Raw genomic sequence first — 19,780 nt, forward strand, 5'->3', positions numbered from 1 at the left:
CTAACGTGTGAGAGAACTTATAGACAACTAGTGATATTTAGAATAAATAGAAAGTTATCTGAAAGAGGACACATCCCTGGATGATATGACCAGGCGAGGTCTCCTGAACAATGTGGAACTTGGGTGCTTCTTGAGGGTCACCAAAAGATTACATTTTGATTGCTATATCTCTCCTAAATCTTTCCTCCAGACTAAACAGTCCCATTTCCTTCTTATATCCTTCAATCTATCCTATCCTTCTATAGTACAAGTCTTTGTCCATCTTGATCATTTTTCTCTCAAAAACACCAATTGGTCAATATTTTCTCCTAAACTGTGTTGATAAGAACTGAAGTCAGTATCAAGTGGGACACAATCTGCTCCATAGGATCATGACTTCATCATTCTGGATGCTAAGAAGGCAGCCTGAGTTCACATTAGTTTTTGCCAAGATGAATTTTTAAGTTTCATTGAAGGTATAGTCCATTAAAACTACATGAGTGCTCATGTTTTCTAATCACAGTTTGCTTATGTTGTTATTATACATTTGATATTTTGTACTCATGTATAGATTTCTTACTCTTAATCTAGTCTGATCTTTCTAGTTTGTCCGGCTCCTGACAAAGTTGGCTGGTAGTTTATTCCTCCCACAGACTATGCCTATTTCTTGTAGTTTTGTGATGTTTTGCCTTTGAGCAACACAAGTGAAAGTGGAGAAGTAGACAGTGACAGAGGAGCTTACAGTGTTTCATCTCCTGGGGTGCTGAGCTTTCCTAGTCTCATTTTTTCCATGTCTCGCTATTAGCCTTGGCTAATGCACTACCAAGAAATTTGGGGTTTTGGTTATGGCCCTGTATGGTTCACAGAATATTCTTGTCCTATATGGAATAGGATCCAGAATCTACTTCAGAGAAGAATATGTGTAGTAATGCTGCTTCCCACAGAATCCTCTTCAGAATTGTAGAGCTGATACCTCCCTACTGGACTCATTCCCTTCAGAGTGGGGAAGGTTAAGCAGCCATGGGTAGGGTTTTTTTTGGGGAGGGGCATACAATATCTTATGCATCAACTCTGCCTCTTCAGAAACTTTTTCTAGTTTTTTTTTCTTTAAACACTTCTTTGACTATTTCCAATTTATCCTGTATATAATTTATTTGTACTTAGTTGTTTGAATCTTCTCTACCCATTATATTATAAGCCCCTCAAAGGCAGGAACTGTCTTTTGCCTTTTTTTTTGTATCCTCAGGACTTGCCAGAGTACCTAGCACATAGTAGGGGCTTAATAAATATTTAATGACTTATTGACTTAATGTCTAGAAATACCTCATTCTCTCTGATGAGCTCGAGGCATTTCTCCAGACATTTCACATTTTTTTCTAACAAAGAGACTAACCTCAATGTTAGTCTTAGCTATTATTATATTATATTATATTAACAGTCCATAGCTGTTATAGCAGGCAGTTCATCAATATATTTGACACATGGAAAAATTTTAAAAAAGCATATGCAGGGAAAAGATAGAAGAAAGGAGGAAAGAAGGACAACAAAAAGAACAACCATCACCACAATAATATTTGTACAATATAATTCGTCAATGCAAGAAATTCCACAAAGGCTCATTTGGAAACAAGGTAATCCTATCAGTATCCCTCTCTAGGATCCACTTAGACTCTTGGTTGTTATAAGGGATATGGCCTTTTGAAAGGGTCTATTCACCCTCATCATAATGAGGATGGCAAAGGCTTTGACATTGTGGCAAAGGAGGATCAGTCAAAAGAACTGGAAGTGCTTGGTAAAAGACTGGAGAATGGTAGAAGGAATGCAATAATTTTCTTCAATTATTTAAATTGTTATTATTTCCAAAAAGAATTAGACTTGTTCTATTTGGCCCCAGATCATAAGGGTAAGAGCAATGAGTAGACATTTCATGGAGATCAATTTAGGTTGGATGTCAGGGGGAAAAAAGCCTTAATGTCAGAATCAGAGTTGTCTCAAAGGAAAAGGATACACTCCTAGAAGTAGTGAGTCCCCAAGAAATTAGTTTACCTGTCAGATCAACGGAGAAGAGTTCATGAACAAATAGGAGACACAGAACATTATGAAATGCAAGATGAATAAATTCTATTACATTAAATTAAAAAAAAAACATTTCGCACAAACAAAGCCAATGCAACCAAGACTGGAAGGGAAGTAGAAAGCTAGGAAACAATTTTTACAGCCAATATTTCTAATAAAGGCCTCATTTCTAAAATATATAGAGAAATGAGTCAAATTTATGAGAATACAAGTCATTCCTCAATTTATAAATGGTCAAAGGCTATGAACAGGCAGTTTTCCAATGAAGAAATTAAAGCCATCTAACAGTCATAGGGGGAAATGCTACAAATCATAATTGATTAGAGAATGCAAATTAAAACAACTCCAAGGTACCATCCCACACCTATCAGATGGATTAATATGACAGAGAAGGAAAATGATAAATGTTAGAAAGCATGTGGGAAAACTGGGATGCTAATGCATGGTTAGTAGAGTTGGGAACTGATTCAATCATTCTGGAAAGTTCTTTGGAACTATGTTCAAAAGGCTATAAAACCGTGCATACCCTTGACTCAAATCTCTACTAGGTCTATATCCAAAAGAGATCATAAGGAAAGGAAAATGATCTACATCTACAAAATATTTGTAGCATATCTCTTTGCAGTGACAAAGGATTGGAGATTGAGTAGATGCCCATCAATTGGGGAATAGCTGAACAAATTGTCGAAATTGAACGAAATGTGATTATTGTGCTATAAGAAATGATGAACAGGCAGATTTCAGAAAAACCTAGAAAAACTTAAATGCACTGATGCTGAGTGAAGTGAGCAGAACCAGGAGAACATTGTACACAGTAACAGCAACATTATGTGGTGATCAGCTTTGATAGATTTAGCTCTCCTCAGCAATACAGTGATAAAAGATAATTCCAAAAGGCCCATGCTGGAAAATTCTATCCACATTCAGAGAAAGAACCAAAAAGTCTGAATGCAGATCAAAGCATACTATTTTCACATTTTTGTTGTTTTTTTTTCCTTTCTTGTGGTTTTTCCCTTTTGTTTAGATTTTTCTTTAACAACATAACTAATGTGGAAGTACATTTAATAGGATTGTCCATGTATGACCTATATCTGATTGCTTTCCATCTTAGGGAGGAATGAGGGAAAGGAGGGGAAAAAGGAAATCAAAATTTTATAACAAAATAAATGTCAAAAATGAATAAATAATTTTTTAAAAGTAGGCTCCTCCAACTAAAAGTTTCAAAGCAAAGATAATATGGTCCCTTGTGGGGACTATTGTAGAGAGGATCCTCATATAGGTTAGACAAAATGGACATTAAAGTTCCTCCCAATTCTGAAATTCTTTCCCAGCTTTAAAGTCTGATGATTCAATGATTCTAATGAAAGGCCCTTCCTGGGAATAGAATCCATATGTTTAGAAGTGATTTAATTAGTCAGGGAAGAATTCTTTTTTTTTTTTTTTTGCCCCCAAATCAAGCTAGGGTTCAAGCTTCTCCTTTGAGCTACAGAAAACATAAACTTGGGCTAACCATTATGGTGACAGTGGAACGGCTGATTTCCAGTTCTCCTCCACCATGCCTTTTTATTTTCCTGCTTACATTCCCAAGTCACCCAGCCCCCTTTAAATCTCTCTCCTCTGCTTTTGATGTCTTGGCTATAGCATGCTATTTGCATCTGGTTTATTTGTTTATGGCCTGATGATTTTAAGTCTTCCTCCTTCCTTCAACTACATATTGAAGAAAGGAAACATGGAAAACAAAATCCTCTTAACTGCAACATATAAACAGAGGTTGGCCAAGGAGAAATCAAGACCTAATCTGATTATAGGAAAGCTGTGGTATGTCTAGAGTCTTTTTTTTTTTTTTTAAGTTGCCCCATATTGCCTGGGAGATGGAACATAAGACAGAGATGTTGTCAATTGTGAACCTACATTTCCAGATCACATTGACCATTTCCATATTGGACCCAGGATCAGAAATAGTGGGTTGGAAAACCAGCAACAAAAATAAACAATTAAAAAGGAAGCCAAAAATCGGTCCACATATTGACACGTGTTTCAAGTTTTCCCAAAGTTTAAACTTATCCAGCTCAGGAGGCACAGGCTAAACCAGATTAATTGTTAGTGTGAAGATCACGCTAATTTGAATACAGCTGGTCCTCATTTTTTGCTGCAATGTGTTTCTGGAAATCATATCATAAAACGCATGAATATAAAGAGAAACATATTTTCCCATGTGAGCAATACTATGAACTGGGGGTTGTGTTCACAATGAGGGTTTGGCATCAAAGAGCTCATATATATGACCCCCCAAATGCCATAAAAATCAAGCTTTTTTTGCACTGAAATCTGACCTCTGGTACTCTTATGTCTGTTTGACTCCAGGCAAATCACTGAACTGCTTAGTTTCTTGGGTGGGGTGGGGTGAAAACAGTGGGCTCTAAAGTTCCTTGCAGTTCTAAATCTATGATTCCATGATTCGTCCTCACCATTACATGGGAAATTTATGCTCCATCTTGAAAAAATAGAACCAAATGCATTGTCCATGTTGATGCTACAAGAGGCCTCAACGTACATCGGGGGAACAGAGTAGACATATATTGTATAGTAGCAAAGGATGGTTTTTCCCTACCTCTCTATAAAAGACCTTGCCTCATATTTTACCCCAAAAAAAGGAAAGAAAAAAAAAGGAAAAACAGTTTGCCAATTGAGAACTCTTCCCTTATCTATATGTGCAAGAATGTTTGTGGCAGGTCTCTTTGTAGTGGCCAGAAACTGGAAACTGAGTGGATGCCCATCAACTGGAGAATGGCTGAATAAATTGTGGTATATGAATGTTATGGAATAGTATTGTTCTGTAAGAAACGACCAGTGGGAGGATTTCAGAAAGGCCTGGAGAGACTTACACGAACTGATGCTGAGTGAAATGAGCAGGACCAGGAGATCATTATTTACTTCAACAATAATATTATATAATGATCAATTCTCATGGACGTGGCCTCTTCAGCAATGAGATGAACCAAATCAGAACCAATGGAGCAGTAATGAACTGAACCAGCTACATACAGCAAAAGAACTCTGGGAGATGACTATGAACCACTACATAAAATTCCCAATCCCTCTATTTTTGTCCACCTGCATTTTTGATTTCCTTCACAGGCTAATTGTACACTATTTCAAAGTCCGATTTTTTTGTACAGCAAAATAACTGTTTGGACATGTATACTTATATTGTATTTAATTTATACTTCAACATATTTAACATGCATTGGTCAACCTGCCATCTAGGAGAAGGGGTGGGGGGAAGGAGGGGAAAAGTTGAAACAAAAGGTCTTGCAATTGTCAATGCTGAAAAATTACCCATGCATATATCTTGTAAATAAAAAGCTGTACTAAAATGTTAAAAAAGTTCCCAAATCCAATGACCTTTACTCCATCTGCATCCTTCTTGGATTAAAGGTCATTGGATTTGGGAACTTTGCTGAGAACAGTTTCCATTTAATGATGAAATCAGAAGTCAGATATTAGAGTGGGAAAGGGAAGCACTGCCTGAAAGTGGTCTTCTCATGAATCTGAACCACAAAGGGTAGAAGAGTGTGATAGTTAGAAAAATGGCAGGATCAAATGAGGAGTTTTTGAGGATGAAGATGTGAGCATGTTTTAGGCAGTAGGTAGTTAGGGCAGAAGCAGCTAGTAGATGGGAAAAAGTTGAAGATAAAAGAGAATAAAAAGGAAGAGAAGAGGTAAGTTCTGGAGAAGATGGAAAGTAGTGGGGTCATTTGTTCATGTAAATGGGCCAGCCTGGGCAAGAAGGGCCACCTCTTTGTGTGAGACAGGAGTAAAGTGGATGGTATAAAATGAGGAGGAAGGGAAGAGTTCTCTCTCTTTTTGTTATTTTTTGCTGGATCATCATTCAGATTATTACTGTTAACCATGTGTTTCCACTGTAATGTTCTCTTGAAAATGTAATGTTCTCTGTTGAGGTTTTCTTGGGGTCTCTGGAGGCAGCCTTTGTTTCAGTTCAGAGTAATCACCACAAGTGCAGCCTTAAAATCCAAATCTTTTATTGTCTCCTTCAAAATCTTGTCTCCTTTCCTGGGGCCCTGGTTAGCTTTCTTAGAAGCCAATCTCTCTCCTTGGTTCCGAGAGCTTGAGCTCCTGCCTCCTTCTCTGAATCTCTCCTAATCCAAATGTTTGTGCTTCAGCCTCCAGCCACCACAAAGGTGGATGATGCAATGAATCTGTCTCAGCCTCTTGAGAGCTTCTAGTGTGCTTGTCCTTCTGACCCTGAGAGCTTTTAGCTTATATGTTCCACACTAAGTATGCACCAATCATTACATCACTAGGAAACCATTATTTGTTGTAGGATTAAATCAATGCTAAACTAGATTTAACCATTGTCTCCTCAATTCCACTTAGCACCTTGTTTCAAGTTCTGGCCCATAACATTCCACCAGTAGTCTGTTCTGGGCTCTTTTCACTTTTCCCTTTGCATGATCTCACTTGATTATTTTCTTACTTCCCACAAATTCATTTATCAACTTTATGCAGATGGGTCTCTGACTATTTATCCAGCCCTCATCTCTTTCCAGATGGCCATTCTTGCATCGTCAGCTATCTTCTGAACAGTAAATTCCTAAGGCTTCTTGAATTCAATTGTTTAATACTGAATTCATTATCTTTTCCTCCCTTTCCAAACTCTTTCCAGGGTACCATCAAGCTCTTCATCCAATCTCACCATGTGGTTATCTTCCTCAACTGCTCACTCCTACCCCCCATATCCAACCTGTTGCCAAGTCCTTCCCATTTCTCCTTCTACATCTCTTGTGCCTGTCCCCTTCTCTCTTCCAATGTTGCCAACACTCTGGCATCTGCCCCACTAGCTCGCACTAGGGCTATGGCAGTTGCCTTCTGCTACGTCTCTCATGTTCAGCTTCCTCTACACTCCACTCAGCTGTCAAAGTGATCTCCCTAGAACATAGGTTTGAATGTACGATACCTTTCATCCCTATTCACCAAGACTCAGTGAGTCCAGATAACTTCCATGACCAAATGTAATGTTTGCCTTTTAAAACTCTTTACAATCTGGGTCCCTTCTTCCCTTTCCAAACTTCTTGTACTTTGTCATTCTCCATAGACACAATGGACTGCCTACTATTCCTTGCAGAAAACAATCCCTCTCCTGACTTTGTTCCTAACTGTGGCCATCCTCCACACCCAAAAGTACTCCCTCTTCCCCGTTGTCTCCTGTTTTTTCGAGCTTCCTTGAAGACTCAGTGGAAACTTTTTTTGCAGGAGGACTTTTTTTGGTGTGCCTTCTTTTTCTCCTCCCCCAGTCAATATCTTCTGAAATTACTTTCTATTTACACAATATTTTTTTTTGTACGTATAATGTTTATATGTTGTCTCCTCTATTAAAATACCATCTCTTTGAGGGTATGGGCCAAGTTTTTGCATTTTTTTTAAATCACCTCATTGCTTAGCAGAATGTCTGTACCTAGGAAGTACTTACAGGGGTCCTCAAACTACGCCCCGTGGGCCAGAGGCTTCAGCTGAGGATGATTATCCCCCTCACCCAAGGCTATGAAGTTTCTTTATTTAAAGGCCCACAAAATAAAGGTTTTGTTTTTACTATAGTTCGGCCCTCCAACAGTCTGAGGGACAGTGAACTGCCCCCCTATTTAAAAAGTTTGAGGACCCCTGATCATGTTTGTTGACTGACCATGCAACTTTAGGAAGAAATATCTCCATATGTGTACATACATATATATATATATATATATATATGTCTATCTCTACCAGGTCTATGCCTATATTTAGGTTCACCTCCTCTCTCAGAAATATACTAGCTGTGTGAACCTGGGCAAGTCATTTAACCTCTACCTCAATTTCCTCATCTATATAATGAGCGAGCTGGATTTTATGGCATCCAAGGTCTTTTCTAGTCCTAAATCTATGATTCTTTGAATCTTGAGTCTAGAGTTAGTAGATAATACATTTTATGAATGATGGTGATTTTTACCCCCACTCCCAATTCCTATTAAAAGATATTACCACAGAATCTTTCTTAACTTTCTCCTGCCTCATTCTGAAACCACAATTCCCACCCACTTCTTACACAAGGCAGGCTTTTCCAATTTAATAACAATAACATTACTTATTTCAATATTTCAGCAGCTTGTGAGTTCTTTGCCATGAATCCTCCTTCCTGCAATGAAGATTATGATTTTTCTATGCTTTTGTAATCAGTCTCCAAGAGTAGAATCACTCCTAGTTTTTCCACATGAGCTCCAACATTTGGCACTTTTCCCTTTTCTCATTTTAGCCAATCTGACAGGTATGAAATGATATTTCAAAAGTTGTCATCAATTTGCATTTCTCTAATCAATAGTGATTTAGTGCATTTTATATGCTTATTTATAATCTTAATTTTTTCATCAAAAAAATACTTGTTCATATCCTTTGGCTATTTATCAATTGGGGAATGACTTGCATTCTTACAATTTTTTTTCATTTTTTTAAATTAAAGCTTTTTATTTTAAAAATATATACATGGATAATTTTCAACATTCATCCTTACAAGACCTTGTGTTCTAATTTTTCCTCCCTTCCCCCATCCCTGTCCCTAGATGGCAAGTGATCCAATATATATTGAACATGTGCAATTCTTCTATATACATTTCCACATTTATCATGCTGCACAAGAAAAATCAGATCAGAAAGAAAAAATGAGAAAGAAAATAAAATGCAAACAAGTAACAACAAAAATAGTGGAAAATTACATTGTAGAACGTTCTTACAAATCTTTATATATTTAAGATATGAGACCTTTATCTGAGGAACTGTCTATAAAAATTTTCTCCAAATTTTCTGTTTTTCTTCTATTCTTGGCCATATTTGTTTTATTTGGACAAAAACTGTTTAAATTTAATGTAATTGAAATTATCCATTTTACACCTTACTCTGTTCTCTATCTCTTGTTTACTCACTAATTATTCTCCTATCTATAGATTGGATAGCTAATGTGTTTCACATTCTTCTAATTCATTCTCTTTCTCTCTCTCTCTCTCTGTTTATTTTTAACTTAATTTTTCTTTTTTTAAATTATAATAACTTTTATTGACAGAACCCATGCCTGGGTAATTTTTTTACAACATTATCCCTTGCACTCACTCTGTTCCAACTTTTCCCCTCCCTCCCTCCACCCCCTCCTCCAGATGGCAAACAGTCCTAGATATGTTGAATATGTCGCAGTATATCCTAGATACAATCTATGTGTGCAGAACCAAACAGTTCTCTTATTGCACAGGGAAAATTGGATTCAGAAGGTAAAAATAACCCGGGAAGAAAAACAAAAATGTAAACAGTTTACATTCATTTCCCAGTGTTCTTTCTTTGGGTGTAGCTGCTTCTGTCCATACTTGATCAATTGAAACTGAGTTAGATCTTCTCTTTGTCAAAGAAATCCCCTTCCATCAGAATACATCCTCATACAGTATCGTTGCTGAGGTATATAATGATCTCCTGGTTCTGCTCATTTCACTCAACATCAGTTCATGTCAGTCTCTCCAAGCCTCTCTGTATTCATCCTGCTGGCCATTTCTTACAGAACAATAATACGTTCTTCTAATTTTCTTATGATATTTCCCTTTATATCCCCGTCTGTATCCATTTTGACTTTATTTTAGTAAATAGTGTAAATGTTTATCTATGCCCAATTTCTGCCAAAGTGCTTTCTGTATTATTGTTCTATAAGAAATGATCAACAGAATGATTTCCGAGAGACCTGGAGAGATGTGAACTGATGCTAAATGAAATGAGCAGAATCAGGAGATCATTGTACGTGGAAAACAACAAGATTATGCAATGATCAATTGTGATGGATGTGACTCTTTCCAACAATGAGATGATTCAGATCATTTCCAATAATCTTGCGATGAAGAGTGCCATCTACACACAGAGAGAGGACTGTGGGAACTGAGTGTGGATCACAACATAGCATTTTCACCTTTTTGTTGTTTGCTTGCATTTTATTTTCTTTCTCATTTTTTCCTTTTTTGATCTGATTTTTCTTGTGCAGCAAGATAATTTTGTATAAATATGCATGCATGTATTGGATTTAACATATATTTTAACATGTTTAACATATATCGGATTACTTACCATCTAGAGCAGGGGGTGGAAGGAAGGAGGAGGAAAGTTATAACAAGGTTTTATGTTAAAAAATTTTATTTTCAAAAGATATGCATGGTTACTTTTTCAACATTGACCCTTGCATAGCCTTGTGTTTCAGATTTTCCCCTCCATGTACAATTGCCATGTGCAATGATCTGTCAAAGAATAGGACATGACTGAAAATGACTGAACCACAGAAACACAACAGGAGAAGGAAATCTGTCAGTTTTTTGTGCAAAGCAGCCCATCCTACTTTGGGACGGCTTTTGTCCCTAGGAAGGTTCTTCTGATATCAAGTTGAAATCTACCCCTCTCCATCTTCCCCTCATTGCTCCTGATTCTGCTGAGATCAAGGGGAGTACTTATTGAATACACATAACAAAGCCTTGAAGTTAGCTATTATGTTCCTTTTAAATCTTTTCTTTACAACCCAGCGTCTTAAATTATGGGTATTATCCCTATATGGGGTCTTGTAATTGAACGTGGGGTCACAAAATTATGATTTATTATCAGCAAATGTTGGATTTGTACACCTACTCTATGTAACTATATACTTAGGGTCAAATGAAAATTTCTTGATTGAAAAGGGTCCGTGAATGGGAAAAGTGTAAGAAGCCCTGATCTGTACTAAACCATCCCTGGTTTTTGAACTATTCCTCTGATTGGCTGAATTGATTCCTTTCACCGTCTTTTGTGATACTCTCCAAGATGTTTCCCAACTAATCAGTGAATGATCTTCTGAAAATGTTATCTCCAGAATTTCAACATTAGGGAGACCTGTTATTTCTTTAGGTTATTCCCTGCCCAATACACATTATTTCACATTCCCCCTTTTAACTATAGGATGATAGATCCAGAGCTGATAAGGACTTGAGAAGTCATCTGGTACTGAGGATATAGCTTCCATGAAGCATTATTAGAATAGGACTCAGTGGAAGAAGGCTGTTCAGAGGGAACTAAACCTTTGCCTTTCCTGCTGAACCTCTTCAGAACCAGCCCTCCCTTCTCCCTTTGCCTACAACGTTTTGTCCTGCTGAGCTCCAGCCTAACCACAGGAATCTTCAGTTCACATTTTAATAGGTACGGTTTTTTTTTTCCATTTCCATTAGTGTTTTTTTATTAGTTATGTTCAAGCTACCACAGAGCCTCAGGAAAAATTAGTTTCAGACTATGGTGGCGTAGAACAAAGACTTAGGTCATTGTTGTTAATGCACCAGATTTTATTATTTAATACATCATATCTTTAACCTTTAAATTCAGAAAATACTCGGTGTGTGGTATTTGTAGCTTGGAAACAACCTAGACGGCTCTAAGTTTCATAGATTTTTCTCCATGCAATAATTTTGCTTTTAAATTGAAAGACCATAGAATTTAATGAGGGTATGTGTATTTAAAAGTATATTTAGAAGCATCTACATGAATGTGTATATGAGTGTGTATACACAAATATATATATACAGATGTACACATGCATATATCCATACATATAGATTTAGGAACATATGCATTATATATAAAATATACACATATTATTTGGAAAGTGGAGATTATTGATATTGATAAAATTTGGACTCTTGTCTCCCACCATAGAAAATCTTATTAGTATTGTAGGGAGAATTTGATAGCATAATAGTATTCTATTGAAATTCAACAAGCATTTTTAATCACCACTATGAGCCAGTCACTGACTAGGTCTGGGATTTCACTGGTATTAAAAACTGCAGCAAAAGCCAGGTGTTCTACCCATCTAGATTGTTACCTTCCCTCTAATGCGAAGGATTAAAGAGGTACTTGAGGCATTGAGAAGCTAAGTAATTTCCCTCCCTCACAGTCAATAAGTGTCAAAGGCAGAAGTTGATTCAGGTCTCTATTATTGGAGGCTATTCTTTAACCACTACACCACTTGCTACACTGGTTTTATCAACTGTTACTTGAGAATCTCTAGATTATTGAATTAAAATAATTTTTATTGATTTTTAGGAATTGCATACATATTTGAATGATGAAATTTGAGAGGGGGAAGGGATGCTTGAACATTCATTTTTCAAACGGGGAACCTGAGGCCCAGAGACTTATCAAGGTCCCCTTAAGAGTAAGTAACAAAGAGGGCCAGATCCTCTGACACTGAATGCAATAATCCTTGCTTTTCACAGGCTTCCTGCAGCTCAAGCCTTCACAATAAAACCCAAAGCTTTACACCTTAAAAGTAAACAGCACAGAAGGAAGCTCTCTTCCCTTCCTTCTGAAAATTCTGTAAATCTGGCATGGCACTCTGCAATCAGAACACCTTTTGCAGCAACGTCTTTTAAGAAGATGCAAATGATCCTTCCTGAGGAAGTGAGAAAACAAAACCTGCTCAGACTGTTTGCAATGTGCATATCATCTGGGATCATTTATTGTGTGAGTGAGAGGGGGGTGGGGCGGGAAGAAAGCGAGCAAGACAACAGAGACCTCATATTTATGATAGTCTAAATGTTTATTCAACAGCTTCTCCATTGACTTTTAGCATTTTAGACAGACAACTTGCAGTAATGAACTGGTAGAATGCAAATCACCTTCCCTGGCTCCCTCCAAATTTGTGCCAGAACGGTCTCACTCCTCACCGCCTAGGCTTGCAATCTAATGATGTTCTCCTGAAGCATTCTAATGTGCTTCCATCAAGAACTACAATTCTGCAGGTTTCAAAAAATCTTTTAATTGACTCCAGGGCCAGCCCTACCTTTAGGCACAGCAGGAGGCTAATAGAGGTGGGAAAGAGAAATTGTATTAGAATGGTATTGATGCTTGAGAGCCACAAAGTCCAAACTTTTCATTTTACAAATGAGAAAAATTGAGATTAAGAGATTAAATAGACACACAGGTAAAAAATCATGGAGAGGGATTATGAACCTAGTTCTTCCATCTCCAGATTCAGCATTTGCTTTGTAGCATTTGTTCCAAATCTATTGTATCATCCTTTTTCCAAAAATAAATTTAAAAACATATGCCTTTCATATGTCTGCAGCAAATGAGGCAGCTGCTTTCTGGGAACAAAGTCAAGGAGACAGAGCAATGGTAGAGGTATCTAGAGTGTAATAAAGGATACCTACTCTCTCCAAGAACTCCCAAGATCTCTCAACTGCTCAATCACTCAATTCCTTAAGTTGTAATTATTAAGCACTTATTATATGCTGAGCATTCCAAAAGGTAATAGAGATACAAGGAAAAAGAATGAAGCAATCTCTACTCATGAAGAGTTTATTTCTAATGGGAGCTGCAATAAATCCAAAAAATATATGTTTGTATATGTGTACACATATATATCATATATAATGGCATCATACCTTTACAACCTTTTGCAGTTTTTGATAACTTTTATATCCCCTTCAGTTCACTTCTCTCTACACATTTTTCACTGTCTTCCATGATGGTAATTTTATAGGGCTGGTTTTGTTTTTGTTTTCTATTTGTCTTGCTGCTCTTTTTATCTGAGGTTCTGTCCAAGGTCCATCTGTTCCCTTTACTTTGAATCTCATCAGCTGATGTACATTCAAAAAATATCCCAATGATAACAGATCCCAAAATCAATGCATTTCTCTCCTGAACTGAACGAACATCAACAAATACCATTTAGATACACTCAACTAGGTGGTAAATAGGAAGGAATTCTGGACTTGGAGTCAGGAAGAACAGATTTAAAAAATTGCTTCAGACATTTACTAGCTGTGCAGCACTGAGCAAGTCATCAACCCTCTATAGGACTACACACACACACACACACACACACACGCATACACACATGCATACACACACACACACACACACACACACACAATAAGAGCATTTAATTCATCAGTCTCCATTAGGCCTTCTTCCTACTGCTGGAATTCAAAAGGGCAAGAATTGAATCCAAGCCACCAGATAAAGCAAATTCAAATATTCAAAAAATAAAAGTGAATGAAGAAGAAAAGTATGTTATTTTGAAATATCATAGACACTAAATCAATGTCTTTAATAAGCTTAAATGATCCAAAGACTTAACAACTAAAGTCCTCAAAGAAATACAAATAGCACTTAAACAAAATAACAGAAAAACAATAGTAATGGAGAATTCAAAATACTACTTCCGGTATTTTGGATAAATTTCACAGAAAAATAAGAAAAAAAAGGGGGAAGGGTAATGAATAGGAAAAAATGCTGGCGATACTAGAGTTTAAAGACTGAAAGCATCTTCTCAATGAGACTGTAAAAGAATATGTATTTGATAGGAAAGACAGAAGACACTCATAAAATTTCTTTTTTAAAGGGGGTCCTTTTTGTCTCTAGCACAATGCCGGAGGAAGAGGAGAAGCTTAATAAATGCTCTGACTGATCGACATTTATATAGGTAGAAGGAGAACAAAGAATTGTTTTCAGGTGCGGTTTTTATAGATACCAGGGTCTTCCCCCCGAGATTATATCCTATTTTTCTCTCCTTTGGTTTGCTTGCATGTGATCTCCTCCATTGGAATGAAAGCTCCTTGAAGGCAGCACCTTGGGCTTTTTTTTACTCCTCCCATGACGGGTAAAAAATGATTGTAAACATTCTTTGATGTTTTTAATTTTATTTTGAATTCAAAATTCTCTTCCTCCCTCTCGATTATTCCACCCTCGTTGCAAAGACAAATAATTTGATCCGCGTGCAGTCTTGCTAGACTTTAGAGAAACTTGGCTTTTCTGGCCTTTGAAGTGGAGACTTAATGCTCCACCTTCCCTCAGTGTCTTCCAATTGGAAGCGGAGAAAATGACATCTTTTACTTCCAGAATTATTCTAGCCCGCTGCCCCCTACAGGTGGTATGATTCACCTCCTGAAGGTGTGAATTCAGTGAGTTCACAGGTGCCTAAGGGAATATATAAGGAGCTGGTGTGCCACTGAGCCTCACTTATTCTTGTTAGAAGCTATTGAGGTGGCGGCGACTGCGGCAGTAGTGGCAGTAGCGGCAGTAGCGGCAGCAGCGGCAGTAGCACACAACAACAGCAACAACAGCAACAACAGCAACATCAGCAGCGATTTGGAGATGAAGCCCAGACAGTCTCACTTGAAGATGTCTCGGGGTGGCCCCCGCAAGGGCCCCGAAAAAGGGGACGGCGAAAATAGCGTCCAGAACCAGGTAGAGGGCCGTGGTCGTGGCCAAGCGAGAGAGACAGCAACGGCTGGGACAGTCCGGGAGTCAGAACAGTCAGAGCTCAGGCCATCCCGTTCCTGGTCCGAGGCCGAGGCCGAGTCTAAATCCGAGTCCGAGTCGGGATCTGGGACCGGGTCTGAGTCCGAATCCGAGTCGGGATCCGGGACCGGGTCTGAGTCCGAATCCGAGTCTGAGTCGGATTCCGGCACCGAATCCAAGGGATTCGGGACCGAATCCAAGTCCAAGTCCGAGTTGGGGTCCGGGACCCAGTTTGGGACCGGGTCCGGGTCCGAGTCCGGGTCCGAGTCCGGGTCCGGGTCCGGGTCCGGGTCCGGGTCCGAGTCCGAGTCCGAGTCCAAGTCGGGGTCCTGGACCCAGTCCACCACCGGGTCCAAGTCCAAGTTGGGGTCCGGGACCAGGTCCGAGTCCGAGTCCGAGTCCGGGTCCGGGTCCGAGTCCGGGTCGGAGTCAGAGTCAGAATCAGATGAGGAAAATGAAGACAAGGAGAAAATGGAGAACGGAAAGGAGCAGAAGGAAAACGAAGAAGAAGAGGAGGAAGAGGAGGAAGAGGAGGAAGAGGAGGAAGAGGAGGAAGAGGAGGAAGAGGAGGAAGAGAAGGAAGAAGATGAAGATGAAGATGAGGAAGATGAGGAAGAGCAGCCCAGGAAGAAGCCCAGACACCACGGCTTCATTTTAGATGAAGCTGAGGAGGACTACGACGAAGAAGAGGAGGAGGAGGAAGCCGAATGGGAGGTTGGCGCGGAGGACATCGTGGACAGAGCGGGGCTGCCGGGCCCCGGCAGCCCTGAAGCCAACCCGCGGGAGGACTGCTCCGGGGCGCGGCGCCTCCAGAACGCCTGGAGGGATCAGCGGGAGGAGGAGCTGGTCCAGTATTTCACGCAGAAATACGCCCCCCCCTCATCCCGGGAGGCCGGGCGCGGAGCCCCGCGGCAGCCGCCGGACCACATCGCCCAGCAGAGGCTGCTCCCCGGAATCAGGGACCCCAGGCTGTGGATGGTCAAGTGTAAGGTAGGACAGGAAAAGGCCACGGCCCTGACGCTCCTGCGCAAGTTCGCGGCCTCCCGCTTCAGCGACAGCCCCCTGAAGATCCGGTCCGTTGTGGCTCCCGAGCACCTCAAAGGCTATGTCTACGTGGAGGCCCACAAGCTCTGCCACGTACTGGACGCCATCCAGGACGTGGCCAGCCTGCGCCAGGGCTGCGGGTACCCGAAGCCGGTGCCCGTCGAGGAGATGACGGACGTGCTGAAGGTGCGGCGCTGCCAGGCCCCCAGCCTGCGGCCCGGGAGCTGGGTGCGCGTCAGGGCGGGCCTCTACAAGGGCGACCTCGCTCAGGTGACCCGCTCCGAGCCCGGCAACGCCGCGGTCTTCCTCAAGATGATCCCTCGCATCGACTACGACCGCGGGGCCCCGACACCGGGCTTCCCCAAGAGGAAGCGGCTCCCCAGGCCGCCCCAGAAGCTCTTGGACATACAGAAGATCCGATCCCTAGGAGGAAAGCTGTCCAGGGACGGAGACTTCCTCCTCTTCCGGGGGGAGCGCTACAGCCCCGAGGGCTTCCTCTTCAAGACCTTTCCCCCGTCGGCCCTGGTCACCGAGGGCGTCAGCCCCGCGCTCTCCGAGCTGCAGCACTTCGAGGAGCGCCCCGAAGCCCTGCAGGAGCTCGAGCTGCGCATGGACGACGACGGGGCAGCGGAGCGCAGCTTCGGGGCCGGAGACAAGGTGAGAGTGAGCGCGGGCGACCTCATCAACCTGCGGGGCCGGGTGCTGGGCGTGCAAGGCCCCCACGTCACCGTGATGCCCGAGCACGAGCTGCTCCGGGAGCCGCTGCAGCTGCCCGCCCGGGAGCTGCGCAAGTACTTCGAGGTGGGGGAGCACGTCCAGGTGCTGGCGGGCCGCTACCGGGGCACCACCGGCTTCGTCCTCAAAGTCGAGCCCAGCTTTGTCCTCCTCCTGTCCGACCTCGGCCGGGAGGAGCTCAAGGTGCTCCCCAGGGACCTGCGCCTGTGCCCGGACACGGCGGCCCCGGAGGATGTGTGGGGCCGGCACCGCTGGGGAGAGATGGTGCAGCTGAGCCCCAGCACTGTGGGCGTCATCGTGGGCCTCGACGCCGACGCTCTGCAGGTCCTGGACATGGAGGACCGGGTGGTCACGATGCGCCGCCAAGCCGTCACCGCCAGGAAGGACAACCGGCTGGCCATGGCCCTGGACGGCCAGCAGAACGGCGTCCGCGTCCGGGACTCGGTCAGGGTGGTGGAGGGCCCGCGCACGGGGCTCCAGGCCACGGTCCTGCACCTCTTCCGGGGCATCGCCTTCCTGCGCTCCAGGACGCTCACGGAGCACGGGGGCCTGTTCGCCTGCAAGTGCCGCCACCTCCTGCTGGCCGGCGCCGCCCAGTCCGGCCGGGGCCGCGATCTCTTGGCAGGGGGCCTGACTGCGGGCCCGAGCCCTCACCCCGCCAGTCCCCGACACCCCGGCCCGGCAGGGGCGGGGCGCGGGGCGTTTGAGAGTGCGGCCGCCGGGGGACGGGGCCGGGGTTCTCGAGGCCCAGGTGACCGCCACCCACACAAGGGCCTCCTGGGCCAGTCGGTGCGCATCTGCCAGGGGCCCTACAAGGGCTACATCGGGCGCGTGAAGGACGTGACTGAAGACTTGGCCCGCGTGGAGCTGCATTCGACCTGTCAGACCATTTCCGTGCACCCGCAGAGACTCGCCCCCGTGGGCGCCGCGCGCCCAGCATTCCGTCCTGCAGACTCGGCCACTCCCTCCGGCTCCAGCTCCCAGACGCCCACCTACAGCTCCTTCACCCCTATGTACTCGGGCGCCTATACTCCAATCCACGTGGGTGGAGCTTGGGACCCCAGCAGCAGCAACACCCCCTCCCGCCTATAGACTGAGCACCGAAGTGCGCCACAAGCCCTCCCCTCCCCTCCCCTGGACTCCCAGAATTCTTTCCCCCTTCCCCCCCCCCCCCCATCAACTTCCTGTTGATAGGATTTGACAATTTCTCACTTGGAAAATGACTCCTATTATTATAAATGTGATGCAGTTCTCTCTATATTCTCCTTTATTGGAGAAACTGTCAATAAAATTCCCCCAATAAAATTTCTGTTTTCCTTCTAATTTTGGCTACATTGTTGTTGTTTTTTTTCCCATGGGAAAGGGTTTGAATTTACTGTAATTAAAAATATCCTTTTTATACTCTGTAATGCTCTTTAACCCTTCTTTGGTCATCCATTCCTCCCCATCCATAAACCTGATAGATAAAATATTCCATTCTTCCCTAATTTTCTCTAATCACTCTTTTTTTTAAATTTTAAAAAGCTTTTTGTTTTCAAAACATGGATAGATAATTTTGAACATTCACCCTTGCAAAACCTTGTGTTCCAATTTTTTTCTCCCCCCCCCTTTCTCCTACTCCCTCCTCTAGATGGCAAATAATCCAACATATGTGCAATATGTGCAATTCTTCTATACATATTTCCACAATTATCATGCTGCACAAGAAAAATCAGATCAAAAAGGGAAAAAACGAGAAAGAAGACACAATGCAACAAACAACAACAAAAAGAGTGAGGATGTCATGTTGTGATCCACATTCAGTTCCCTCTCTTTGGGTGCAGATGCCTCTCTTCCTCACAAGACCATCAGAACTGGCCTGAATCGGCTCATTGTTGATGAGGACCAAGTCCATCAGAACTGATCATCGCATAATCTTGTTGCCGTGTACAGGGAGCATCAGTTCATCTAACTTTCTTCAGGCCTTTCTGCAATCATCCCATTGATTGTTTCTTATAGAACAATAATATGCCATAACATTCATATATCATAACTTAGAATATCAGTTTTTTGAAGGCAGGGTCTCTCATTATTTTCCCTACTTAACTCCAGTACTTAGCACAATGCTGGTACGTAGTAAGTGCTAATAAATGTTTTCTTTATCGTTTTAACTTTTCAATTACCTCTTTCTGTTATTTGGTTCAGAATATCTTTCCCTATCCATGATCTGTTTCTCCAGTTTTTTAAAAGAGTATAATAGAATAGAATATTTCATATTAAAATCATGTGTCCATTTAGAATGTAGTGTGAAATGTGATGTATAGTGTTTTCCTAAGTCAAATTCTTCAGGGAATCCTGAAGGTAGTAAAGTGGAAAACCAAGCAGAGCAGTGGGTGGAAAAAGAAAAAAAAGGACAGACATTTTGAACCTTTTAAAAAGGGAAGCTATTGGAGAAGAGTTTTGTTCTTCCAGTCTGAGGGGAAGAAGTCCTGCTAATCAGTCCTGCTTAAGATAAAAAAAAGATCCTTTTTGATTACACGAGTTGACATGAGAAGTTGAACTGGAAAGTTTCTGCCTAGACAAAATTAATGCACTTAGCATAAAGAGGAAAGAGGTCCTCTATGAGCCA

The 19,780-nt window shown here is 41.8% G+C and overlaps 1 protein-coding gene across 1 annotated transcript; it reads left to right on the forward strand.

Moving 5' to 3' along the window:
- Positions 1–14,745: 14,745 nt before the first annotated feature.
- LOC116423525 (transcription elongation factor SPT5-like) lies at positions 14,746–18,264 on the forward strand. Its single transcript, XM_031968380.1, has 4 exons — positions 14,746–14,752; positions 15,125–15,559; positions 15,625–15,821; positions 16,063–18,264. Exons 1-4 carry the CDS (start codon positions 14,746–14,748, stop codon positions 18,262–18,264), a joined length of 2,841 nt encoding a protein of 946 aa, XP_031824240.1.
- Positions 18,265–19,780: the final 1,516 nt, after the last annotated feature.

This window comes from Sarcophilus harrisii, chromosome 4, assembly GCF_902635505.1.
Source record: "Sarcophilus harrisii chromosome 4, mSarHar1.11, whole genome shotgun sequence".
Taxonomy (NCBI): domain Eukaryota; kingdom Metazoa; phylum Chordata; class Mammalia; order Dasyuromorphia; family Dasyuridae; genus Sarcophilus; species Sarcophilus harrisii.